This window comes from Lepidothrix coronata, unplaced genomic scaffold (genome assembly GCF_001604755.1).
Source record: "Lepidothrix coronata isolate B3197 unplaced genomic scaffold, Lepidothrix_coronata-1.0 Scaffold283, whole genome shotgun sequence".
Lineage (NCBI taxonomy): Eukaryota > Metazoa > Chordata > Aves > Passeriformes > Pipridae > Lepidothrix > Lepidothrix coronata.
Window position 1 is genome coordinate 73,405 of NW_016690463.1, and position 27,162 is coordinate 100,566.

Here is a 27,162-nt window from a genome sequence, read left to right on the forward strand (position 1 = left end):
GAGAAATAGCAAGTCCCTGCAAGGACCTGGAAAAGTATCCGGATATGTGAGATGGGGAACAACAGAGAAAAGGTCCCAGTGATGGGATATGAACGCTGTTACGTGGGACACCTGGAATATTGAGTGCTGTTTATGTGATCACATTCCAAAAATCTGCACTGCAAAGAGGTCAGAGGGGAAAAGACGATAGGAAAATTCCCAGATGGACGGAGCTGGACAGACTGCACATTTTTACATGCAGATATAAATGTAGATGAGAACACACTAAGGCATAGAAACAACAGAGACAAAAAACACCATCAACTCTTCTTCAAATGACACAGAAACAATGATGGACAAAACGAATGGCAGAACATGAAAACTTGATGGAAAAATGGGCTTTCCACCATGGGCACAATTAGCCTGTGGAAGCAAATCCCCTAGGGTATGATACACTCAGAAACCAAATAGGAATTGCTACAGGCAGGGTCACCTGCACGCCAAAGAACAACAGAGACGTAAATATAAAAATTAAACTTAAAATATACGAATTCATGAAGCCAGGACATTATGTCTTTTGGTGTAAAACCAACTCCTGGTTTCTGAGTGCTGACAAGAGAACTTTCTCGGGACAACCAGGGAACTAGAGCTAGGAAGAGCAAACAGATTCTAGGACTTGCCTTCCTTTCCAGGTGCTGCTCTCTGAAAAGAGTAACGGTGCATGCAAACCAGACCTCACCTGCCTATCAAAATTCAGATATTCAACCCCTACAGAGACTCAAACATACAGCAATGTTACATTTCATTCTTCTTTTTGTCTGCACAACTTTAAACTGGTTAATTACTGTTGGAAAAAAGTTATTAGCACCACAAGTCAGTGACACACGAAGCCAAAAGCAAGAGGTGCTGGAATTCCAGAGCGGGCGCATGCCCCAGAGCCAGGGCAGAAGCTGCAATAGATCTGCCCAGGCACCTACTCAGTTTTTGCCCTTGCCTGCTATCTTTTTACACACAGAGTCAAATTGCTTTTAAACAGTTGGCCTGTTCCTGGCTGGCATTCGCTCAGGAGCCAACTCAGGTGATACAGAGGGATGAAATGTCTGCTCCAGCCTGTGCCTTTTCCAAGCCACAGCAACCATTCCACAGCAACTGGCTAAGACTTCTCCAACAGTGCAACATGAGATGACTGCTTTCATGGATCAAGTTTCCTCCTCCACTAGCAGATCCCCGGACAACAGACCATTGTAGTGAGTGACAACTGAAACAGGACTTACTGAGTGGTTTTAGGATGCTGCTGCTCGTCTCATCAGCATTTTCTACGTCTGATTTGTCCGAGTAGTTCTCCGAGATTTTCTCCTTTTCTTTCTTTTCTTTGTGCCCAGGTCTTCTCCTGTGACGCCTCCTCCTCCTGTAGCTCTTCGGCACGTGGACCCCGATGTAAATCGTGTGGTGCCCTGGGGAACACAAGCACACAAGTATTAATGCCAGCCCAGGGCAGTTTGGGCATCACTGGCCAGCACAGTTCACACTGCCTTTCATAGAATCCCAGACTGATTTGAGTGGGAAGGGACCTTAAAGCCCATCCAGTCCCACCCCCTGCCATAGGCCGGGACACCTCCCACTATCCCAGGTTGCTCCAAGCCCTGTCCAACCTGGCCTTGGACACTTCCAGGGATGAGGCAGACACAGCTTCTCTGGGCAACCTGTGCCAGGGCCTCACCACCCTCACAGGGAAAAGTTTCTTCCGTATATCTAACCTAAATTTCCTCTCTTTCGGTTTGAACCCATTGCTCCTTGTTCTATTCCTGTTTCACTCCAACAGGCAAGTGAACTATCCTTCTATGCTGGCCTAGCATTAATTAGTCCTGTTTTTCTTGCCTTCCAACGTGAGCTTGGACCTCTGTAGCTTCCATTTGGAAAAGTATTTTTTGTACCTTCATTTCTGAGAGCATAAGCCAGTGCAGACTCTCTGGTAATTTTTGTCCTTGTGACTCGTTTAAATATAAAACAGAAGGCCATCATACTCATTTTGTAATATTGACTAGAGTGCTCTTCAAACACATTCTACACTAATTTTTCCATTTGATTTGCCAAATACATCAGCTGGACTTAACAACTACCTTGTGCCAACTGATTCAGCTTAATTGAAGAGCTTAGGCCAACAAAATCTACATCACTTGACTGTGCAGCCTATTGTATAAGAAGTGTCAAAGTACCATTAGGTACCTTTATACAGGTGCCATTATAGAGGTACCATGTTCTAAGTACCATTAGGGTGTTGTTATAACACAGCAGAGGAGGAAGGACTACTCACAGAAGTTCCTGTCAATTCCTAAGTACTCCTCACTTTCCAAAACAAAAATTAACTAGTAAGGCAGTGAGTGCCAAATTTCATATGCTGCACGTAAACCCCGAGCATGCCTTTCCCCTCGCACTGAGACTCTCATTTCAAACCAAAGCACTGCAGCTACATTTGCCAATTGTTATCTTGATGAGTTTGATAAAAATGTTTTATTTTCTGGGCTTTCTGCACTCCTGCCCCATCCAACCTGGCCTTGGAAACTTCCAGGGATAGAAGAAACAGAAGTGCAGGGCTGAGCGGGGTTCAAACTCAGGCAGCAGAACAGTGACAGGAGAACAGTCCTGTGTGTGCTGCCTCCAGCCTGGCATGCTGGCACTGCCACCTCCGAGGAATGGGATCACACCACAGAGGGAACAGGCAGAGCCACAGAGGCATCTGCAGCAAGACCTTCGGATCGACACCTGAAGATCCGATTTAGCTCTTGCGTGCCAAAGGAAACCCAGAAAGCTCTTCCAGCAACTGGAAACATCAGCTTTAACGTGGCAGATGGCCCCTAAATGTGCACAGGGACAGCTGAGGGGAGATCTTATCGGAGCACAAGCAGGAGCGGGAGGGTGGGGTGACCCCGGATACACAGGGCACTGGTAGCCCTTCCCAAGGGATTCTCACACCCAAGATTGTATCCAGAAGCCTGATGCAAAAGGTTATTTGTATTAAATGACATCCTCCCCTGAATCACTTGAATTCTGTGGTCAGCTTGATAATAGAAACACATCATAGTAAGCCTGTAGTCTTAATACTTTAATATGCTGCCAACAGAACTGGACAATCTCTTTAATCTTTGGACCACGTGTGCGCAGTACAGATTTTGGTAACATGAAACTCAGTTGTCTATACACAGGCAAACATCTGCATTACTTTGCTGCTTTTCCCTGGTCTGAAGGCAGAGACTTATTTAATGTTGCTTTCCGTGTCCCCCCTCTGCCCCCTCCCAGTCTGTTCAGGGAGGCCAAGCAAGACATTTTCCTCCTCTGTGTACTTTAAGTGCTTGGCATCTGTTTATATTGTTCCAAACGCTGAGATAAACTTCTAGGCTCCCTTCCCAAAGCGCCTGGAAGGAAACAATTGACACATACTCTCAATGCACTGGGCTCCTGAGACATTTCCGACTCACCGGGGGAGCCCAGCCTTTCCCATGAGAACCAATGGCTGCAAAAGGCAGTGCCTGAGAAACGTAAAGTGGCACACAGGCACCGGGCTGGGATCCTACGGCTTGGGGACGATGGGAAGCACGGAGCCGAGTGCTGGACTGCTCCTGCTAATCCAGGTCCGCAGTTTCGCTTTGTACACCCAACACGGTTCCTCCGGAGGGGCTGCTCCCATCGCCCTCCCCGCTCTCCCCAGGGAATCCATTCCCCTCTGTGTGCACCTCATTAACTTTTAGAGCTGTTTTGGCTGACCAGGGTGTATTTCACAACACTCCAACCCCACCTGCAGGTCCCAGTGGCACCGGTTCTGTTCTATGGGACAGCGGTGGGCCGGGGCTTCCTCGGACTTACACCAGCTGCTGCTAAAACCCTTCAAGTTTGTGCCCAAGGAGAATCTTTACTGTGCACCAAGCTCACAGCAGACTCACTGCATCTGATTATTAATCAAGCAAGAAGTAGTCAGCATCAGGGAGGTCCTCCTGGAAAAATTCAGTTGAAACCACATCTTTTGCTTCATCAAGAGCTGCTGAAGACAGCAGTTCATGATTCAGCACCCAGATTTGGAGTTGGGGCACAGCAAACTCCCTGAGTCAGTTCTACTGGTGAAAACTCACTCGTGTGTGACCCAACTGAAGTTCTGTGAAATGCAGCATTCCCTCCCCTTCCCTGCCTGCAGGAATATCTGGTCCTCATCATCAAGGCCAGGTTGGATGGGGCTTGGAACAATCTGGTCTAGTCAAAGGTGTCCCTGCCCATGGCAGGGTGTTGGAATTAGGCATCCTTAAGGTCCCTTCCAACCCCAAACCATTGTGAAAGATCACTTTATTTATCATCCTCTCCATTTTTAAGCACTAACTCTTTTAAGAAAAGGGTGACAATGGAATGGCTTTTGCTCAGCAAAACCAAAACTTGGTCACTTGGAGAAAGGAGCCAGAAGTTACAGGATCAAAGGATAAAGTCTGCCTGCTGCATCTAAGAAGGAATCCCTTCCACATGACTGGGTTCTTGAGACTCAGAGCCTGGTCAGACCAGCTCATAAAGAATCTCACATTGGCACCTCAGAAGGAAACAAGACCAAAATCTAATATTAAAAATGCATAAAGGACTGAAAATGAGCTGAGCATCAGCAGTTTCCACCCAGCCCTTGTTCCTCCTTTCAAGTCTCCTTTCCACAGAACAGGGAGAGTCACATTAAACCCGGTGAGCCCTGGGACAGGCTCACGTGGTTACAGATGACAGGTCCACAAGAGCCAAAAACCTTCTCCACCAGCTCTGGCCACTTGCAGCCCCTCCCACAGTGGGCACCCCCTTGTCCCCAGGCTCTCTGGGACAGATGCTTTGGGCCACCTGCACCAAGGGCTTTGCTCAGGAGGAGTCGCACGAGAGGGGCAGGGGACACAGCTCGCCACATGCTTCGTCAGCAGAAGATGGCACAGCTTTGTGGCCAAGGTGTTGGCACGTTGCCAAGCCTCCAGAGACATGGCACTAGCCAGGACACTGCCGGGATCGCAGCCAGGTTGCTTTTCCAACCGGGGGATGGCGGCAGAAGGTGCTTCTCATTTTGTGTGAGAGTCAAAGGAAATTAATGACATAAAAAGCTGATGGCCCAGAAGGACAAATAAATCAGAGGGATGATCCATTTTAAAGGGGAGATACTAAAAGTAGCGCTAAGGAAGTCCCAAACTAAGCCCTGCTTAGTATCAAATCAGCTCAAGAAATAAGAACAAAAAGGCCACGCCGTCACGTGCCCGGTGCCCTTAGCTCTACCTGGTTTTAACAGGAATTACAGGTGCTGGTGGCAGCAGAGGAGCAGATGCAGGGCCTACATCCTGACCATCACCCCCCATTAATGCACACGGACACAGATGCTGAAACTCCAAGGAAAACCAAGCCATAACCAGTTCTCTAGATGGGCTGCCCTGGCACAGTCCCAGGCTCACCCACTAGTCCCCATAGGATTTTCAGAACATCTTGATATTCAGGTGACCAATTTTCCATGCAAGTAAAAACCCATCGATCAGGGAAAACAGCAGAAGGATTCACTGATCACTTTGTGGAAATCTGAACATACCAGTTGGAGATATATCAGATCCAAATCCCTTCTTCTATAAACAGTAGTAGTAGGCAATGAACTGATTCTTCCATCGTGTGGCAGTTTGCCAAGGAAAAGGGTCAGTGTTAATCCATCAGGCAACAGAAACAATCACCATAAGGCTGAGTAGGGGCCTCACAGCCTGATAAATGCCATCAGGAGAGGAGCCTGCCCCGAGAGAAAGGCAGGAAAGGACAAAATATAAAAGAGGCTTCAGGAGAGACCACCCTGAACTACTGGGCCATGGAGAAATGAGAGAAGAAGGGACAAGATTAGAACAACAGGGATTCTTTTCAAGTCTGCCAGCTCTGACAAAAGAACCCCACATTCATGGCTAAGATTCAAGAGAGGACCCAGCATCAGCAATGAAGATGCAGTTAATCAAAGAGGGAACTCGTCCAAAGATCATTTTATATATTTGCATTACTGCACTTCACATCCTAACATGCAGTCCTTGACTGAAATCCCTATAAGGGGCAAGGAATGAGCTGTGCAGGGGAAGACAGCATGGGAACTGGAGACTGGGTTTTTTTTCTTCTTTTGTTAACATCAGACTTCTAGAACTTCAACATCTTCAAAAGGTCAGGTTCATCTTCATGTAAAGTGACCTCCAAAAGGTTCCCACCTAACACCACTGTGGTTAGACAGAGGGGAAGTCTTCCCAGCCATCTGCCTAAAGCTTGCATTCCTCTGTTCCAAACAGCGGATGGATGACCCAGACTGGATCTGTTGGATTCCTAACAAGATCCAGAGGCCGCTCCAGTGAAGCATGTGTAAAAGGGGAGTTAGCCCTGAGCAACAGGATGGCTCTAAAGACAGAGCTCACATAAAGCGAAGTCAAGGGTATCTAAGCAGGAAAAGAACATGAAAACAAAATGAAATGAGGTCTTCAACTGACTGCCTGAAGATCCTACAAACTCTGCTTGTGTAGAAGGAGCAAAGTCTGTCATGAGGGTGGCAGTGAAATAAGGAGTGGACATTGTTCAGACAGAACAATGAACATGTGGTGGGGGTATTCTCCCTGAGCTTTATGTAAGCCCTTGCGAGACTCTTACCCACAACCCCGTAAGCTGCTTTTCTTTCTCTTCTTTGGAGCTGTGAGAGGTTACAAAAGCCACCGAACCTGTCCTGCTGTGATCTGATCTAATCTGGCCTGGACTACTTGGCTTCCATGGAAAGACAAAGAAGACTTTAAAAACGCAAGGCTTTGGGGAACAGGGCAGAGGAGAGGAGCTGTGCTGGACTGTTGGATTTAGCTCTTTGGAAGCACGGTACCTTTGGATTTTCTGGCATCCTTTAAAATGCTGTCCCCTTCCGAAACACTCCAAATGACCACCCAAAATAACCAATTTTGGCTGAAAATCTTGGCCTCGTTTTCTGTATTTCCATCTCATTAATGACCAAGGCTGAGTAAATGAGTACCAAGCTGTACTTGGCACTATCAGGTTCACAGATGCAGGTAGGATTTTAGACCCCCCTCGAAGAAAAGAAAGAGCTGTAGAATGATGACTAAGGCATCTAAGCACTGCCTCCATTCCCTGGGAAAAACCCCAAACCAGCCCCCTGCAAACAAACCTTGATTCCAAGGCTGCAGTCATAATTAAACACGTGTTTCATGGAAGGCGGCCGGAGCTGGGCTTCCCGGAAGGCCAAGCTGGTGCCAGCAGGGCACCAAGAAGGAATGCAAACACAAAGGCTCTCAGCATCTCTCCAGCAGCAAACGCTTCCTTCAGGAAGTGCCCTGAGTTCCCTTTGTCCCCTCTCAGCCTCTATTAAAGTTGTGCAACCAGACTAGGAACATCACCCGAAGGAAAGGAAGGGACGAAACCCCAGGAAGGCTGGGATGATGCCTGAACCAGCCTACAAGCTACAGCCCTAGCACTAGTTTCCAGGTTAAGCTCAGGTCCAGCAGTTCCAGCTAAGAGAAGGAAGGACACTCCTGTGTTACCCAGCCCCAGCTCAGGCAACATGACTGGATCTCCCCAACACATTTTGGGTTACATTTTCATCTTAAACGTCCCAGAAAAATCCGGGAAGGGTCATTGGCACATCTGGGGCTCACAACTGATGACTGAGCAAAGGCTGTATCAGCTTTTCAATCTCCATGTGAACTGTTACATCCAGAGTTACTGTACCTTAAAAAAGCGCTGTTGGGCAGAGGAAGGTGGGAGCAGGCAGTCAAATGAGCCTAGACTTGAATCCTGAGTGAGAGAGTTGCTCCCATCCAAGGCTGAAAGGCGCCAAGTGAGACCCTCACCAAAATCAGTCTCACCGCCAGGTCAGAGAGCTGATGACCATTCCTAAATGGTTGGTCTTTTCCAAGTTAAATGATTCTGTGATTCTAAACCGATAGGAGTTGGAAAAAAGCCAGTCACTGTCAGAAAGGTATGGAAACACCTTCCTTCACCTCGCACTGAGCATGTGTTGGCACAAAACTTATCATCACTGAAAAGAAAGCACCACCTCTCCCTCACCACGGACCCACCACGCCAGCTATTGACGCGGCTGCTCCTCTCCATTTCTCCTGCCTGCACAGCCAACTTATCACTGCCTTGTGTAAAGTCCATTTATCACCCTCTGAACTCAGATTGTAGCTTTTCTCACCCAGCACAGAGCAGGCAGGAATCAACACCTCCTCAGCCCACCCCGGCAACCCCAGAGCTAAGGTTGATTCCTAGTAGCAGAGGACAAACAAGGGCAGTGCCCAGAATGGTACCCCATGCAATGACCTGCTGGACATTGCCAAGAATAAGCAGCCTCCTGCAACGTGCCATGGAGAATTAAAGCTGGAGAGAAAAAAAAATCTGAAAATCTGAAATCTTTCATCCCGATGCTTCAAAGAAGATCCAAACCACCCATTTTGTTTTCACTAGCTGTGTGGAGCAGCATTAGGTCCCAACCTGAGCCTGCCATTCCCAAGTTCATAGAATTCCAGAATGGTTTGGGTTGGAAGGGACCTTCAAGATCACCTCATTCCAATCCCCTGCCATGGGCAGGGACACCTTCCAATAGACCAAGTTGCTCCAAGCCCCATCCAACCTGGCCCTGGACACTGCCAGGGATGGGGCAGCCACAGCTTCTCTGGGCAACCTGTGCCAGGGCCTCACCACCCTCACAGGGAAGTTGTGCCAGCTGCTGTATGGAAAGAGAGCAAAAAGGCAGTGCCTGTGTCCTCCTCGTTTGGCTTTTGCAGGAGCAAAGCCTGACTCAGCCTTACCAAAGCAAAACAGAGCCTCGTTTGTCTCCACACATAAATTAAAGGTACCAAAGAACATTAATGAAGTACACTCTGTGATCAGATTTTACCTGATTAATTTTTTAATCATATCTATTTTAGAAGCAATTAAAAACTCTGATATGAAACAGATCATGTGGTTATTTCTGAAAATGGAGGAGGTCTGCCTGCAGTCACAGATCAAAGACTGAGGGTGAGAGGAGAAAAAGAAATCAAGTAAGTGGGTAAATACAGCTCATTTATCCTACTGTCTGCACACTGCTAATAAAGGTAAAGATGTTCACAGATATTTTTGCCCTTTTAACCTCTCTCCTCATTGATCCAACCATCAAGGACTAATCTTGGGCTTATGGCATCACACAGCTTTCTACCAGCATAGTGCAATGACACAACCTGGTCAAGAATAGAAAGCAAGGAGGAGGAAAGTGCTAAAATGGAACAAGTAGTTATGGAATGTTGTTACAAAATCCATGGTTTAGCCTCGCTGCAGAGCTAGCAGCACAACAGTAAATCCCACAATGATAACAGGATCCAGGGAAAGTTTCCACTAGCAGCATACTTTCCTGAATTCACTCTTATAGCAGTGGTATCTTAGAGATGCTATAGAAACATTTCCTTTGCCCATCATTTGGAGGGTGGGACAGGTGTGCTGGTCCCTGTTTCCTACACGTGGAGCTGGAGTGCTCCTCGGGCTTTGCAGCAGTGGAGTTGTCAGACTTGAAACCCAGCATCCTCCACCCCACCACGGAGTCAGGGCGGCAGCGAGCCCGGGGGAAGTTACGCTTGGAGAGCCAAGAATACCTTATCTCAGAGGATAAGGTGGAGCTTTACTTTTCCCCTCTTGCAGAATCGGTTATTAAGTAATCTGTTTATGTCACACATACCAGCACTCCTCGCAGTGGCATTACAGCAGCACTGCGTTACCTTCAAGGAAAGGAACGTGCAGTGCTCTAAATGAATGGGAAGGGTTCTCTCGCCTGGCTCAGGGCAGTGCCTCTTCCTCATTTCCCCCAGGAAATGCTCGCTTTCCTTCCACACTCTGCCCCAGACCTGGGCAGACCCCTTGTCTCGCCAGGTCATGTTTCTGGGCACCTCCAGCAAAGCAGCTCCTCCTAACTAATGTGTACTGAACCCGTCACGGAGCCCTCCCGCCGAGACAGGCAGCAGGGAGTGGCTGTAGGGGGGGCCATTTTCAAATGTCAACAGCCGATACCACAGCGACACATTCCAGCGTAGGACCAGGCTGAGGTGCCACCTGAGAGAGGCAGTAAACCCCCCGGGAGCAGTGCCAGGGCCGCACTCCTGTCAGGTGTGGACAGTTTCCGTTAACGTTACGTTTACTTGGCAATTGTGCCACGCTGAAAACGTCTCAAGAGCCTCCTGACCAGAAATGCACGTTTCCCCCCCTCCTTAAAAAGCCAAGTCCTTCCCTCTCCCCCGCAGTGTTACATAATCAAATCAGTGGGTGACGTGGTCTTTCAGAGTTTCTGTCTCCCTCCCACAGGCACAACCCGAGGGCATCACTGACCAAGCAAGGCATGTTCCTCCCTTCTCCCCAAGAACATGCCAAAGAGGGATGCTCCAGGTGACAACTTCAAAATTCTGCGTTCACCTGTCTGGAATCAAACCGACTCACAAGCAGCAAAGGCAGCTTGGTTTCGAGGCACCTTATAATGCTTTGCTGAAGGGTTTTCCCTGTTCTCTCCTGCAAACTCCTGCAGCCAGGGAATCCCCAAGTTCGACTGCTCTATCGCTACACCATCAGCTCTCTTCTCATAAAGGTTACAACTCCCCTTTCCCTCACAGAGGGTAAAGAAAACAGTCTCTCCACTCAAATTCAGTGAAATTAAATGAATGAAGAGCCTTCCTAAGAAATTCAATCAAGATTGATAGTAAAAAAATACTTGGGAGAAGAATGGAAAGAAGAGGTAAGAGAGGCAAACAACTTCAGGATATGTATGTTGCTTCCTCATGAAAGTAGGCTAAAAGTATAAACTATCAGAAAAATAACACACAGCTGGAGGTAACAATTCCCCTCGCCGTTACCTCCTTCTACAGAGGATGTAGCCCCTGAAAGCCTTTTAGAACAGCAGGTTGAAACCACAGCATGAAAGTGGGGCAGTAATGAAGGGCACTTTGGAGCTAACGGCTCCAGGCCTCCAGACAGATGCTCTCCTCCTTGAAAACACTCCACTGGCAGTGCAGGAATCTAGCAGGGACTTAAAAGCATCTGCACCAAGTGTCAGCCAAAGGTCTGTACTCTGACGTGTTAGCCCTTCCACTGCATCTTAAACTGATCGAGGGCAGGGTTAGATTAGATATTAGGAAGAAATTCTTCCCTGTGAGGGTGGGAAGGCCCTGGCACAGGTTGCCCAGAGAAGCTGTGGCTGCCCCATCCCCGGAAGCGCTCCAGGCCAGGCTGGACGGGGCTTGGAGCAACCTGGTCCAGTGGAAGGTGTCCCTGCCTATGGCAGGGGATGGGAATCACATGATCTTTAAGGTCCCTTCCAAGCCAGAGCGCTATGAGTCTACAATTCATTCCAGGGAATTAGCTGGCTACACAGCTCCGAGGCTCTCCACAGGCTCAGCCGAGCAGCTCCAGCTCCAGAGGCCTGTCGTGTGCAATTAGAAATACTTGTTTTACCTCCTCTCCTCCTTCCCCCAGCGAGATGCAACTGGTCTCTTAGCCCAACTAAACCAAACGAGGATATGCACATTGGAACATGGGATATAAACACACCACTGCTGCATTAACCACAAGTTTTTCACAGCCCCTGCAGACAGTCAAAAGGACCTTCCTACACTCCTCGTCACCAATAACCATTTCCATTATATTCCTGGAGTGTCACACGTGGGCAACACACACCACAACAGCATGTGGCAACATTTAAGACAATAAAACATGAGAAATATTCTCCCTCTCTCCCCTCTCAAGTGGTTTTGCTGTGCCAAAGTGCCAATTATTCCAGCAGCAAAAGGCTAATACAAACCCGACCCCGCAGACAGCAAATGGCCTCATTAAATACAACATGATGATTTATAGCAACTCAGCACAGATTACTTCATCCCAGAGAGCAAGAAAACAGGTTTTTCGTGGAAAGGACTTGCTTGGTTTGCTGGAAGTGTTCTAACTCCTCTTCTTGGAGATTATTTTCTCTCCTACTGCTGGATCCTCTCCTGCCCATTACCGGTGACAATGACATGCCTGTAACCCTACACCTTTCAAAGCATTTTAAACCTAAAACCCACAGGCATTTGTTTGCAAATAAAGGAATTAGAATAAATTATATCTTCAAGTCAGGAGGAGAAGGATAGTGCTGCGAGGTGACATCCTTTCCTTTCCAGTAGAGTCCTACCCTATTATGCTCCCTTCCTTCTCCCCCACTAGTTTATCAAGCCCATGGTCAACTGATCCTCAGAAAATGAGAAAAAGAGAATTTGCTGCAAATAATTCACTCCTATCAGCTTCAGAATTTTCCAGGAACAACCCCAAAGTAAACTCCTTTACATTCCTTTCACCTTTGAGATTTCACAACATTTTCAGAGAGAAAAAACCCACACTTCCAAAGGAGTCTACTCTTTCCCTAAAAAAGTGAGGAAATTGTTTGCTCTGTTAAAAAGTTCTCCCTCAAGGGAAAACCCTTTTCTTTATGCCTCTCGAGCTCAGAGGATAACCCAGGCAAATGTCCACCGAACACTCAGTACAAATTCTGCTGCTTTTTCCACTTGGCTTCTCCACCTGCCTCTGTACTCCTGCACTCCCCAGGGCAGCAGTGATAGGCAAGGGTTGCCAAAACTCTATTCCCAGAAGAAAGCAAAGCAAACAGCTCAGGTGTCTCACAGCCCCTGTACAAGACACAGCGAACAGGACTTTGGGGGCAGTGGCAGCGTGTGCCGGCACATGCGACAACATTTGCTCCTGAACCGAAAGAGATGATTTCTTTAAAAAGCCAGTTCCGCCCCGACCAAGTTTACTCGTGTTTCACTCAGTTTTATGTGTGTGTAGGATTCCCTGCCCATCCTACGTACAAACACCACAGCAAAGGCACCCTTCCTCCCCAGCAGTCCGAGTCTCTTACCTTCCACTTCTTCTTCATCACATACATGTTTAAGGAAGGAAGCCCCTCTATCCAGTACTGCCTCGTCCTCCATCCTATAGTAATAGAAAAGAAAAAAGGAATGCTCAGACTTCTCCTGGAGGGAGCTGTTCGAACCAGCCCAGGTCCTGGGCAGGTTAACTTGCAAGCTGTTGTTCATGTTCCTGTGGGCACTCCTGTCCTCCTTCCAGTGCCTGCTGTTCCTTCATAGAGCTCCTTTCACATGGCGTTTGCTCTAAGCTGGCCTCACGTAGCTCGAATTCTGACCTTGAGAGGACATCAGCGGTGACAGGTGTGAGCAAGGTAATCCCAGCTACAAGTCTTTGGGGGTTTTCCTGTTTCTTGTGTTGGGGCTTTTTTTTCTCCCCAGCCAGGCAGGTTGGGAGCTGTCTATGCAATAGCCAATAGTTTGTGGAATTCCAGCTTCCCTGTCAAGCTCTCCTGGCAGGCGGCAGCGGCTGGGCCGCGTCCGGAGGCGAGCAGGCACCCCGCACACGGATACACGTTCCACTGCACAGCCCGGCCCCGGCCAGCCCCTTAATACCAGCACAGCACACTTGTCTGCTGGGAGCCCAGCTTTGTGTCACATGCTGGCCTTACAGAAATCTGACATATGAGGATTATCCCGAGACCGAGCTACAGTAAGTCAGACCATCACAGCAGTCATTTATGTGTGTCACCCATTCATTCATCCATTTGGGGAAGGGTTTTAGTAGTTGCCCTTCCTTCCCCTCCCCTCTTCCCTCCACCTCTGATCCGTTTCTGTGGACAACAGAGACTCCTAATTCCACGCCTCGGCCATTGCTGTGCTCCTGCAGCGCTGCCCAGAGCTCCTGCTGCTGTTTTCCTCACAAAATCAGACCCTGCCCACTCTCCAAGGGTACATCTGCAAATCCACTCTTGACAAGCAAACACAAAAATAATAAAATAATAATAAAAAAACAAATTGGAGCTGTGTTAAATAATCTCCTTAGAGGCTAAGCACACATTTGCTGCTCACTGCTGGGCAGTCGCTGGGGGAGCTTTCTATGCAAATACAACTGGGATGGTAACCTGTTTTCCTACCAAAAAACGGGCATAAAACACCCTTTCCTTATATTCCCTTGGTAGAATAGAGACAAACTCAATCCAGAAAGAGACAAGGCCTTCAAAACTTCTTCCCATCCATATTGCTTCCTTGCAAGATCCTCCAAAAGCAGTAGTAGCAAACATTTAATTTTACGATTGTTTTAAGAGAATATTCAAATTCACGAGTGTAAAACCTGAACAGATGAATACCAAGAAAGCAGAATGCCTTAGGGTGTCTAACTTGCATGCCAACACCTACTTGAATAGAAAGTAAAAAATAAAAGATAAAAAATAAAACTCAATCACAAAAGAAAGCACCAGAGTCCCGTTTTCTGAGCAGTAGCTCTGAGCCACCTCTGCCAAGTTTTCCTCCACCCTAAGTGCCTTTACTAACCCACCACTGGTCTCATCCTTGGCTCTCAGTCTGCAGCTGAACTCCCAAAAACAAGTCTCAAATCTGTCACAGATAAAAAAAACAGTGAAGAAAAATGGGTCAGATTCAAACCCACTACCAAAGCCCATGGAAATACACATTTTTCATTTGGATTACTGGATGGCAACGAATAATAAAGCACCGTACCCAAAACCATATGTGAGCACCAGCCCTCAGGTTTAGGTCCAGTCCACACCCAGCTCCCCTTCGCACAGGCTGCTCCTGCCCGAATCCCAGAAGCCAGAGGATTTCCAGCAGAAATTTCCCCGAGCTAGGAAAGGTGCCATTCCCCAAGCAGCTGCTGCTGGGCACGGAGGGGTGGGACGTGCTCCCTGCCAGCACAGCACGCCAAGCCAGCACTCAGGCACACACCAGCCTCCCCTGAAAAGCTCCAGCTCTTCACTCAATTATTCAAGACTATTTATGCATCTTTTCTGAGGCAACAAAAGGGAACATATTCCATGGATGCCCCTGCCTGTTTGCAACGGTTGTGAAGGCACAACCCAATTTTTTATTTTTTTTTTAATCATTTTTTCCCACAAAGTAGCACAGTAGCAGCTTGCTATAAACACAACTGGAAACATCTGGAACAGATGGGACTGGATTTCCAGACACAACACAAACCGCAGGCGCTTTATTCCCAAGTTAAGTCTGTTCTTACCCCGGGATTCACCTCTGTTCCCCGAGCATGGACACATATGCAGGGGACACATATGTATAATGCACCTGTGTATTCCACAGCCCTCCCAAACACTGTCTCCCAAGGCCAGTTCCACTGTCATAGGCAGCATCAGCCCAGGCATGGGGCAACTGAGAATCTACCGTCTGGTAGAGGGGAAAAAGGGAAAGGAAGGGAGCAATTTCCACTGCCTGCGAGGGGTACGGTGCTGAGAGTTCACAGGTGCCATCCCCTTGCTGAAATGTCTGCTCAACCTGCCCACAACATCAGAGCATCCTCCCAGTGTCACCCTGCCGGGCACCGAGCACCCACAGCAGCGGGAATGGCCCCCTCGCTCCCAGGAACGGCACCTGGAATGGGTTTATCGCATTTAACAGCCAGGCTCTCTAGCCCCAGAGGGTTGGAAAACTGCTTAGGACACACTGCAAGGCTGGTGCTTTCCCTGAAACACGGATCTGAAGGAGCTGGGGGGTTTTAAAGGGCCAGGAATAGAGCTTGTGTTGCCTTGGCACGGCGCCCCAGCTCTAATCCGCAGGAGTTTGGTGATTAGACTCCAAGCGTCACCCTCCTTGACTTGGTCTTTTCTGCCCTTCTCAGATTAACACAGCATTTCTGCGGGCCAAAATCTAGCAAGAAAACATCCTTTACCAATTTGCACGGGGAAACTGTCTCAGCCCCCTGGAATTCTTCAAATACCATGAAATGGGAGTTGCAGAAACTTTACCAAAAAAAAAAAAAAATCACGTGAAACAACAAGAAAATCTTCAGTTGGGTCTTTAGGAGAAAACTGGCAGAGTCCTGTCAGTGAAGCACCTCAGCAAGACCAGGTATTGTCACCATCCCATGAAAGGATATATGGAGAGAAAAAAGGGTGGAAATAATTTTAGGGCCTCTGAAAGGAGATATGCCTTCAGTTACATCTGGTTTACCAGCTCTTTGTCATAAGTAAAGGGACATTCAGGCACTTCTCATCTAGATTCACATCCTCGTGACTGCTACTGAACATTCTGCAAACAAATCTAAAAAAAAAAAAATCAAAAAAAAACTGGGTTTCTATTTTCAGGGTCTAGATCTGACAGAATACACTCCAGTGAAAAAACACGAGCTGCTTGAGTAACTGGCCTCTCCGGGCCAATGATTAGATCGGTGCCAAATATTTTTAGACATGATGTTATGTGTCAATAGGGTTTGAACGAGAGTCACACACAGCCTACCCGGCACAGCAGCAACTCGGATCTGCAGAGCACCAGCTCACAGAAATATTCCGCCAGACTACTCGGAAAGAACAAGACCAGCTTAGTACTAACAGGGATCCTGGACTTCCTAACGGCTGCATTCATCTGCCAGCATTTGTTTTGCTCCTCACATCAGGAAATCTTTCCGCAGGTCTCTGCGCTGCAGCACCAAACACTTGCAAGGCATTTTCCAAGCAGCAAGTAACCTCGGAGTTCCTGTTCCCGGTGCTACTCGAGGCCAGCCCCAGCTCCCCCGGGAGATGGAGTGCTGCCACCGCCCGGCTGCACAGCTCTGGAGCCGTGGAACTCGGGGACTGAGGGCAGGAGAGAGGGAAAGTGGTGTTTGGCGTAAATAAAGAAGGACTGATGTGGCAACACGAGTTGTTGCGCTGAGTTACAACTCGCTGGAGTGAATAAACGCCTAACAGAGCTGGGGAGCACAAGGAGAGAGTTACTGCTCACTGATAAGCTTTTATGATTCTGCCCATTTCCAACGGCTTTTGCAATCAGGAAGAAACTGCAGCAAACTCCAGATCGCAGGAGGAAAAAGAAACGGAGCCAGTTCGGTAACTGAAGCACTGTAACGCGGAGCCACATGAAAGTCACATTAAAGAGCAACCCAACGAGCCGGGCCGTGGAGTGGGGCAAGGGCTGAGGGGAGAGGGAGAGCATCAGGTCACGGAGCAGCAGTGCCAGCAGCTCCTGTGCCACAGCTCTGCCTGGCAGCTGTGGGGAAGCTGTCCACACTCCTGGGAAAGGCACAGGCAAATCGGATCCTCCTGCGTGTGCAGAATCAACCACCCTCGTCTGCTTCACTGAGCCCAGCACCAGTGACCTGTTAAGATTTTTTTCCCTCAGAAAACTGCTGTGCATAAAGTGGAGTGGGAGCATGTGGACAGGGATGCTGGGGGAGAAGAGACAAACCCAAGCAAACAGTGCACTGGGGATCACGGGTTGAGCTCTTTGGCAGGTCCCAAATCCCACAAGGATTACACCTGAATCCACACAGAGACTACTTCCCCTCACCAGGTAGCTCCCAAACACAAAAGGGGAGACTGCTCCAGTAAGGAACACCTACAGCCCCACACTGCTCCCCACAGGCAGAACCAACACTGCTTGTGATGAGCAACATCATCCAACCTTCGCCTACAGAGGGACCAGCATAACCATTGGCCAGACCCGGAGTGTCCCTCAGATGGCTCCTGGACCTGAGCAGGTTGAAGTGCCACCAAAAGCTTTCCTGTCAGTGATGGTCAGTGCCTTCACCAAGCCACTCGGGTTAGATGCCGAGTGTGCATCCCAAAGGGAATGAGTCAGCCAGCCAAACAGGCTGCTTCTGTCAGCGGGCTGCACAGAGACAGAGATAACACTATTCCTTTTCTCTGCAACCTGTGAAGCATTCGGGTACTGCAATTGTAGCGGTCAAATAAACAGGAAACCAAGGAGGAGACTTGGTCCCCGCTGATGCTCTCACAGCCCATACGCAAACGCTTGAATAAACAGACCTAATGCGACCCGTTCCTTCTTAGGGCCCTGATGTGTTTTGGTTTTCTCACATACTTGCATATGGGCCCTATCACACAGAAAAAATGAGCTTCTGACTATACTAAGCGCGGCCTGGTTGATGCACTTTTGGAACACGTTGCCAAATTTATCTTGGATGCATTTTCCCCTGTCAGCTCTAAAGCAGCATTTATTTACAAGCTTTCTCAGCAAAAAGCTGTACTCACCCCGAGCAGGGCAGGACAGAATCCCCTGCTTTCTGCACAAAGAACCTGCACTGTAATATTTATACACCAAATAAATTCCCAATTAAGTCACCTCATTAGGTGAAATGTTTCCCTCTACGGAGGCATTCTCAGGGATTGAAACTAAGTCCCATGATAGGATTTAAATACGACTCTCAGTTCTTGACTAAATCTTGTTTTCAAAAACTCTTACAGACTGGAACGCCAAGAACTCTTTAAAGTTTATCTCAACTCACAGGTGAAGCCTGAGAGAGCACCTTCCTGAAACCGAGGTGAGAATCATTTGCGTCTGTGTTGACAAAATAAGTTTATCATTTGGATTTCAATTTTAATCCCGGACAACTTTGCAAGAACTTTTCAGGTTGGATACGTTCCAAAAATGAAGTAACTCCTAGGAAAAGCAATTAGGAGCGAATGAAGTTGCAGTTTTCTTGTGCACAAACAATAAAGTAACACTATCAAAACACAGGAAAATACAGGGAGAACACTGGCACTGGATGCTGGGGCAGGTGTAACAGTTGAAGTCTTTGTTTCATTATGTTTAGATTACTTACCATAAAATGACATAACTCTTTAAAAGCTGATAAAGTCAGCTGCCTCTTTGTTTTCATTTCCTTCTCCTCAAGGAAACCATGGAGCTGGAACTGGAGACTCAGCAAAGAGAAGGCTCTACTGCGCTCCAGCTTCACGTGGGAATTGTAGGATCTCAGTGCCAGTCCCTCTCCAGCGGGACGGGGTGAACCTCTGCTGCTGAGCACCTGGCTCCTGCCACATCCCACATCCATCTGCTACATTTCATGTAGCTACAGCCAGGAAAAGGTACAGAGACACCCTGAAAGGAATTCTGGCTCGCACTTCCGCAGGAGCTTTGTGAGATGGAATCAAATGGGATGAATCCACAGGAAGAAGTGATTTCAGACTGCAAATATTATGAATATATCTGTTTGAGGATAACATAAACCAGACATTTTTCACAGCTTAATTTTCTGCAAAGCATGAAACAGAAATAATAATAATAATAATAAAAAAAGCTTTCTCTAGAGGCAGAATGTCAGGTTTTATACCCACAAGCAGTAGTGGATTTTTCCTAAAAATGATTATTTCAAGTCACCCTGTGGCATCTGATCTACTTTTTGCTATTTATTACCGTGACAATGTCATGTCCTGCAACATTTTTGTTACAGTTTTATGCCTTGGAGGCAACTTCTTACTGGACTCTGTGTCTGTTTGAAACCAGCTCTGGTTTATAAAGTAGCAGCTCCTTGTTCCAGCCTGGTGTTAAAGAGCTCTTTTCAGGGAATCTGTGCCTAAGTGTGTGGTGTCATAGGACCGGGAACCATCACAAGTGTGCATCTGACATCAGTTCAGCACACAATTTTCAAAGTACAGAATAGCCAGGAGATATGGATACACCTATGTGGAAACCTGGACAAAGAAACAGCAACTGTGGGAATTTTTTTCCAGCATCTACCCTGTATTGCCCACCCAGAGTCTCCAAAAGCAAGGCATGGGAAGCCTGGCCCAGAGGCAGATTTCCATCTGTAAATGAGGATGTTAGAGCTCGGTCCTGCCTTTAAAAGAACAAGGCTATCTGGAATGGGAGGTGCTGGGTTTAAGTCCATTAACCACTGAGCAAAGGAACAGGCAGTGTGTACAATGCGGGGTGGGGCAGCGCGTCACTGGCACCACTCACCCAGGACTGCTTTTCTCCAGGGAAAACAACCCGGCACGCTCAATCCTGGCTTCCCAGCAAGCGGTTCCCACACCTGTCCTTCCCTGTGACTGCTTTGGGGGGGAAAGTTCTCCATAGTGATCACCCCCAGCACAACCCACAAAACGTGTGAGACCAGCTCATAGCCTAATTTCACTTCTGTAATTACCGTTTGGAGCTTTTCCCTTCCCTCAGGCTTCAGACTTCGAAATGCTCAACTCCTAGAGCTGTGCCTTGTCCCACCATCACCTCCCCAGTCACCTCTGAGATGGTGAAGTCACTCTAAAAGCATCACACAGCTCTGGACCACCGATGGCAACACGGGTACAGAGAGAGTGTGCTGGCTTCCTGCTGTGAGGAGGACAGGCAAGGCCTGATCCAGCACAAAGCTCGGCTGGCAGAGGCAGAAAGCCTGTTGTATAAAACATTTTGGACATATCTGAAGCAGCCAAGGGAGCTAATGCACTCTCAGCACTTCCCAGAGTGCAGGCGCAGCATTTCTCATCCGATTCCAAGTGTTCTGACGTGAAACGTGGTTTCACGATATGCTGGTTTCAAAAACATAATCCAGCATAAAGGATATTTTTAACAGGGATGATTTCAGGAAACTGCTTCACCACTTCCACAGGCAGGAAATTCTCCAAGTTCGCTTATTGCCAAATCCTGCAAACTTTACCTGGTTACTAGATGACAGTCTTTGGAAAATCTGCAATATTTCCATGCTGGAGCAATTACTCCAAAGTAAGATGGGACATGATATCACTTGAGCTCACATCCACAGGAGTGTGATCAGAGCACACAGGTGTAAAACTAAACCAGAAGGTCATACCTACCAAAACCGAATGCCAGCACACACACACATGACTCAGGCAGAGGAAAAAACTTCTCCAAAAATATTAGACAAGCAAGAAAACCAGTGGGCTTTCAACCTCATCCTCACTTGGGTGCCAACTGCTCATCTGGAAGACTTTATAGCGATGGTTCCCTGGGGTGACAAGACAAAATCTCTGCTGAGGAAGGTCACTGGCATCGGTCCCAGTGCATGCATCAAACGCTAATTTAATAACAGTCACTCAAAACTAATGCAGACCTGAGAGCCAGAAATGCAAACAGCCAACTTCCAAACTAAACTCCCTTCTTGCTTCCACTGGCTGCACTGGGAAGTAAAAAAAAAAAAAAGAGAGAGAAAACAAAAACACAAAACCCAGCAAAACCCAAAAATATAATTAAAAAAACCCCCACAAAACCACAAGCCAGTGGAAGTTTACTGAAGATGAAGAAACAACATTTCCGGAGAGAAATGCAAACCCAAGTTATTTTAAAGTCATCTGAGACTAAACTGAAATAAAGAATTTCATCACTTCCACCAATTTAGGCTCCAGTCAGAAGAAAGTCACAGCCCACAGCAGCACAGACCCAGGGAGCCGTTCTGTCTCCCAGGAGTGCCAAGTGCTCACCAAAACACTGATTACACAAGCCACAGGGCCCAAGGGATGCTGGGCCCTCACGAGTGACACCCACGAGGATCACTCAGCACAAACACGACTGCAAGTGACAACTGCCTTCTGCACGGCCACGGATCCTGCTCCAGGAGAGCATCTGCCATGCCTTCTGGGGGCTGTGACCGCGCTGTTGTGACAACACCACGTACGTGTGGTCCCTGGCTACCGCTAACCAGACTTGCGCCCACAGGCAGGAAAACCTTCACTCCTCAAAATTTCATTTCATAATATTGGAGGGGCAGGTCGGTAGGAAAGTGCTGTAATAGAGCACTGGCAGCCAGCGGGATAAAAGACAGTCTGAGGTGCCTCACTGCCATGGCCACCAGCCCACAGGGAGCTCATGCACACAGTCCCACCTTTGGCAGCACCTGCAGAGAAGGCAAAGGGGGATTTTTGTAAACTTTGGAGCACAGAGCAAAGCACCACCTGCGGGTGCCCCTCGCCCGTCCGTGCACTCAGCTGGTGAGAGCAACGCGTCACGGTGACCCACTCGTCACCTCGTCCTTGATGGGTGATACCAGTGAGGAGCGGCCCGAGCCCGTGATCTTTACACTCGGCCCTGCAGACCAATTAGTCATTAATAAGAGGCTGGCCCAGAGCAGGCGGGGGCACATGATTGCGTTCTCGCCACATTAGTCAGCGGACGGAGCGATACGGGTTCCTTCACCAGGACACCAACTCAAACGTGAGGAACATGATGCAGCATAAAAGCAGAGTGGTATGAGCAGACAACACGTGGCCCTGCATAAAGGCAACGCATTTAGAAATGTTCAACTCACCTCACCAGCAAAATGTGTTTGCTGCTGGGCTGGTATTTTGCTTCATGGGAGAGTCGTGGTCTTAGTTTGGTTCTCAGTGCCCTAAAGCTGGATTTACTGTACCCTCCAACCACAGCCAAGAGTGCAGAACCCAAGTGCTGAGCAGGCAACTCCCAAGTTTTAACAAGACTGTCCTCTACGTGACATCCATTTAAGGGCAGCTCAAAATAGACTTACTCGTATCAGCCTAAAACAAGACTGCGAAGAAAACAACAGCCCGAGAGCTGAAAAGTAGTTTCTTGCCAGAAAGTGTTCACAGCTACTTCTTGTGAACTCCTTCCTTGTGATCCATTGCTATGGAAGAACAATTCCTCCGAAGCAGGAGGACTGGGTCCTCCAAAGTAACCTAAACACTAGTGTAATGACTGATGAGCTTGGACAGAACACCAAGCAGACTTCTGCAAGACAAGAGAAAATGAGATTTTAGCATTGGTATTTCTTTCAGACAATGTCTGGAAAACTTCATCCACTCAAGGAAAGGACTTTGAAAGAAATCATTCTTCTGGAGAGAAAAAAAATAAAAAATTAAGACCACTTGCATCTCCTTTTTCCAGAGGAAGGGTACTCAGACCCCTCCGCAGCCACTCAAGCAAGTTTGTCACTGGAATGACCTCCTCTCCTGGTATGGCAACTAGCTCCTTCTGACTCCAGAGCACTAGTCCATAAACATGAACTTCCCAGACATCCTTCAAATGTTCTCTTCAGATTTCCCAGGTTCCTCTGCAACTCAGCCCTTTACCCATGAGGGTTTCAAGCCATGGTGTTTTAATACAAGCAAGATCCATAAAAAATTACTTTATAGCTCCCTCATTCTCTTTGCTCTTCTTTGGGAACTCTGTATAGAGCGAGAGTTGCTACTTCTGTTTTAGGAACTATAAACTCAAAGGCATCTTCAAGAACCACAAGCTGATGCTAACACACTGTACCGGTTTGTCTGGGGTACAGCTCCAGTTACTGCCCCGGGAGAGAGCAGCAGCGCTCGGTTGCCAGCTGGGGTTAAACCAGGACAGTCGCTTCGGCGCCCAATGTGGGGCATGAAGGGTTCAAAATAACGACAGATCTGATTGGAATGTGCTGGATGGAATTTATAGCTGTTATTGCCCTATGGCTATTGAACAGCAGGCTCTGTGCTTGCCATGGGCACCTGTGCGCTGGAGCCTAGAGCTCATCAGGGGCCGCTTCTGCTTTCGGTGCTCACCCGCGCTGCCTTATCACCTCGCTGCGCTGGGCCTGGGAACGCTGCGATAACAGCAACGACAACACGGCCGCGCTGGGCCGTGGCCAGGGCACGGCAGCTGAACTGGGCAGGCTGGCACTCCAGTGGGAACTTGAGTCCATGGGCTGTGACCTGTGGATGAGTACTGCAGGAGCAGGACACCCCGAAGGGTAAGTCCATGCTGGAGAAGGTTCATCTCAAAGCATCTGGCCACCTTGAAGCATCGGTGGCTGTGCATGAGGTCACCCCGGAGCGCCTCAAAGCTTGGGTTAATCACCCACCGTCTGCTTTCATCCTCTTTTCCCCGTGCACCTGCCTAAGACACTGCAGACAGCCATTCTTTGGGAAGAAACCTCAGGAAAACAACTTGTCATAACTGGTCTGAAACAGTTGGTTTGCTTTGTTATAGATAATTCATAAAAGCACAACAGGACAAAGCAATTTTCACGCTCCTTTTTTAAGCTGTCAGGGCCAAGGAAATGTTTTGCTGACGTAGTGATTCAAAAAGTAAATAAATAAATAAAAGATGAAAAGCCGCTCTGCAGTCTGGCATTTCAGGTGTGGCCACAAAACAATTCAGCATGTCTGGGGATGGGGATGGGGATGGCAATGCATGGTCAGCAGCCATGGAGCATCATCTGCCCAATGTGGTCATTTCCTGGCTCTTCGTAGCTGTTCCGATTCATCCCTGACTCGGCAGAAATCCTTCCCAGTGGTATTCCTCAGTTCTGTACTTACACGAGTTGGTGCCTGCAAATTTTACCAGACATCTTCAACTCCAAATCTCCATTCCAGAAAACAGTACCAAAGCAGCCAACTCCAGCCAATTTAAAGGAAGTTCAGACAGGAAGCTGCCTTTTGGGCCTCAGAAAGCAGAAGAGAGGACAGAGTCATGGGTGTCCCCGGCAGGCCACCCACCTCACGGCCACAGCTGCGGGCACTTCTCTTACATTACAGGCTGTAACCCCCAGGGCTGGACCCAGCTGGACCTGTTCAGCAATCATACACACATTGGAGACACCTGCTAACAAAGAACTGCCTTATGTCCAGCACCCGGTTGCAACATGGCTGTTTAAAGGTAAACAGGAAATAGATCACGGTAATATTCAATCCCAGTTATCTGCACCCATTATCTTGCATTTTTTTATTGCTAAGCAGAATGACTGGCCTGGGAACAGAGCCAGAAAAGCTGGGCTGATACCACAGTTCCAAACTTCATAGATATTACTGAGAATTACAAGTTAAGGGTCACATCCATAACTGTACTGACCTCTCCACAAAACCCCCCAGGTACCTTGAATGAGTCACAAGTCAAACCTTCCCAGGAAAACACTGAGGTGATGGTAACCCAAGGCATTACTGGACCAGGAACACTTAATGCAAAGGTGCCTCATTCATCATTTAGAACTAAAAAGGCAGAAACAGGTTCAAGAAGGGTGGCTTCATTTGTAAAGTTATTACAGAAACTTTTACAGGAATCTCTGCACTTCCACGTTTCTGAAGGGACATTCAGGTTATTTGCTGGGAGATATATTTTGAGCACGATGAGCTTAAGTTGGTCTTTCAATGCTTTTTAATAAATTAGGTTGTATTGCTAATGTTCAGTGAACTGGACTCTTCTAGCTTGATCTTTAATTCGAGTAATTATTTTAAAAGCAGGAGACACGATCTCCCTTTATTCAGTCTCTGGAGAGGATTCTGACACTGAAAGATACAGTCGGGTTTTCCACAGGGTTGTTTTGCAGTGTATTCCCTTTCAACAAAATTTACGTTATTGTATCTCTGGCAAAGGAAAGAGATGGGTGACCCAAACAAAACTTGGGAAATACAGAGGTTTTACTTCTGCAGCAATTCCTGCTGTTTTGTTCACGGGTCCAGAGTGCCCATCCCAGGTTACATTACAGTACAACGATCACGGTAACGTGCCCACTCCTTTAATTTATACTGCCAGTAGGAATAAGCCGTGAAGCTGAGCAGTCAGAGCATCCTTGGCTGGAGCCCCATGCCCACAATCGCCAAGGCAGGGCGCCTGGGCTTGCCTTGTCGATGAAGCACGGGCCTAAGCCCACGCTCGAGCCCAGGCTTGCTCACATTCCTTCTGTGCTAGCAGGCTCTCAGGCTGAGCTTCGGAGCACTGCCAAGGGGGCAACTGAAAAGCCAACATAGGCAGGCGGATGAGTTGATGGCTGTAGGTACCTTCCAACTGAAATATGCTACTGTAAATCAATATTGTATTCTGCAGCCTCTCTCTGACATCACCCTTCGAGGTCCTATCAAAGATGCACTCAAGACTTTGCACTGGTCTTCCATCAGTTTCCAACCCCACCCTGCAAGCAGCTCACGGCTGCAATCTAGACTTTGTCCCTGTACCTCTCGGGCCCCACTGGATCAATTGTCTCCATGCACTGTCCTATCTCACCACACATTTCTCCTGTTCATGCCAGGGGAACTACTCATGCAGGACTCACCCCAGCACGGCACTTCAGCGTGGCCTTAAAGGTCAATGGGTTGAATTGCCTCCAGGCCAGAAGTCACCTGTGCTGAAGTGTTTTGTGGCACTAAGGCAATGGCTCCACGTTTCCAACCCTTCTGCACCGATACAGGTGGCACTGCACTGAAACTCCACCAGCAGCGCTACAAAGGCATCCAGCACCGCTTCCATGGAACGCCACACACACACTTCTCCTGGGGCAGCGCTCCCCAGACCTGGTTATTGCTCACCTAAGAGATCACGAGATGTTAAACAATGGATGTGGAATACTCCCGTGGCACCACACGCTGGATTGCTGTGCCACTGAGGCTCTGGAACGGAGCTTCGCTGGGGACACAAGAGAACAAAGCACCATCTCTTTTTCCCTGGTGATGATTGTTCCTGCCCAGAAGGACACACAGGAGGCTCTGTTGAGTGGGGCTGCTGGTCTTGAGCTGTGCTCTGTGTCTGCTGAATGCACAAACTGTCACCCAGGGAAGTGAGCTCACACCAGGCAAATTTAACAAGAATTTAGGTAAAATCCACTTCAAGATCACCACATTTCCCAGCCCTGAGACCTAAGCAAAATGAGCGGGTCCAGTTCCTACGTATGAGAAATACACTTCAACTCCAGTGCAGCACACAGGTTTAATATGCTTAAATGTCACTTTTCCTCGAGCTACTGAGCAACTATTTCCCAACCTCATTCTATACAGTCTTCTCATATTTAGTAACCTTGATGAAAGATCTTTACGCTTACGTCGAAGGACTGACAACGCATCTGAAGTGTTATACAGTCACAGGTACAATAAAAGCAGTTAAGTTTCGCAACCGTCTGTTCAAGGTTAAGAGTTGAAATGAGATCAGTAAACCTTCAAAAGGTGATTAAAATGAAGTAAAAACTTATTAAAAAAAAAAAAGTGGGGAAAACCACTCTAATCTTCAAGTTGCACACACCAGTGCAAAAGAGAGGCAAGTTCCATTTTGGTGCCTACTATACAAAATAGAGAAAACAGGAAAATTTTAATAAAGATGATTAGTTAACATGCTCCAGTTGTTGTCTTTGACTTCAGATTACACATCTGCATAGTCATCAAAATCATGGCCTTTACACGTCTTGTTCAGAAACTAGTAGCAGAAAAAGACCGAAGACACCACAGGAACAAATGCTAAGTGAAAAAAGCCAAAAATTTGTTGCACATGCAAACCCACCAGGATTTCTTGCATAACACCAGCTCATTGTGGTAACTTGTAAAAGAAAGTAAAATTCAATCTCCCCTGGGGAACAATCACATCAAATTTCAGCCTGTTTCATTAACTCCACAGATGAGCAGCAGTCACTTCACAGAGGTCAAAAGAAGAGGTACCA

The 27,162-nt window shown here is 47.8% G+C and overlaps 1 protein-coding gene across 8 annotated transcripts in view; it reads right to left on the reverse strand.

Moving 5' to 3' along the window:
- SLC4A4 (solute carrier family 4 member 4) overlaps window positions 1–27,162 on the reverse strand; it is a 135,270-nt gene that overhangs the window by 73,383 nt on the left and 34,725 nt on the right. For 7 of the 8 annotated variants that reach the window (XM_017836766.1, XM_017836762.1, XM_017836764.1 and 4 more), the window contains 2 exons: window positions 12,896–12,969; window positions 1,254–1,433 (listed from right to left, as the gene is read on the reverse strand). In XM_017836766.1, the coding sequence (XP_017692255.1) occupies window positions 1,254–1,433; window positions 12,896–12,968 (253 nt within the window). In that variant the 5' untranslated portion in view covers window position 12,969. Of the gene's footprint in view, window positions 1–1,253; window positions 1,434–12,895; window positions 12,970–17,717; window positions 17,724–27,162 lie in introns of those variants that run through there. The other variant, XM_017836765.1, reaches the window with a different exon arrangement.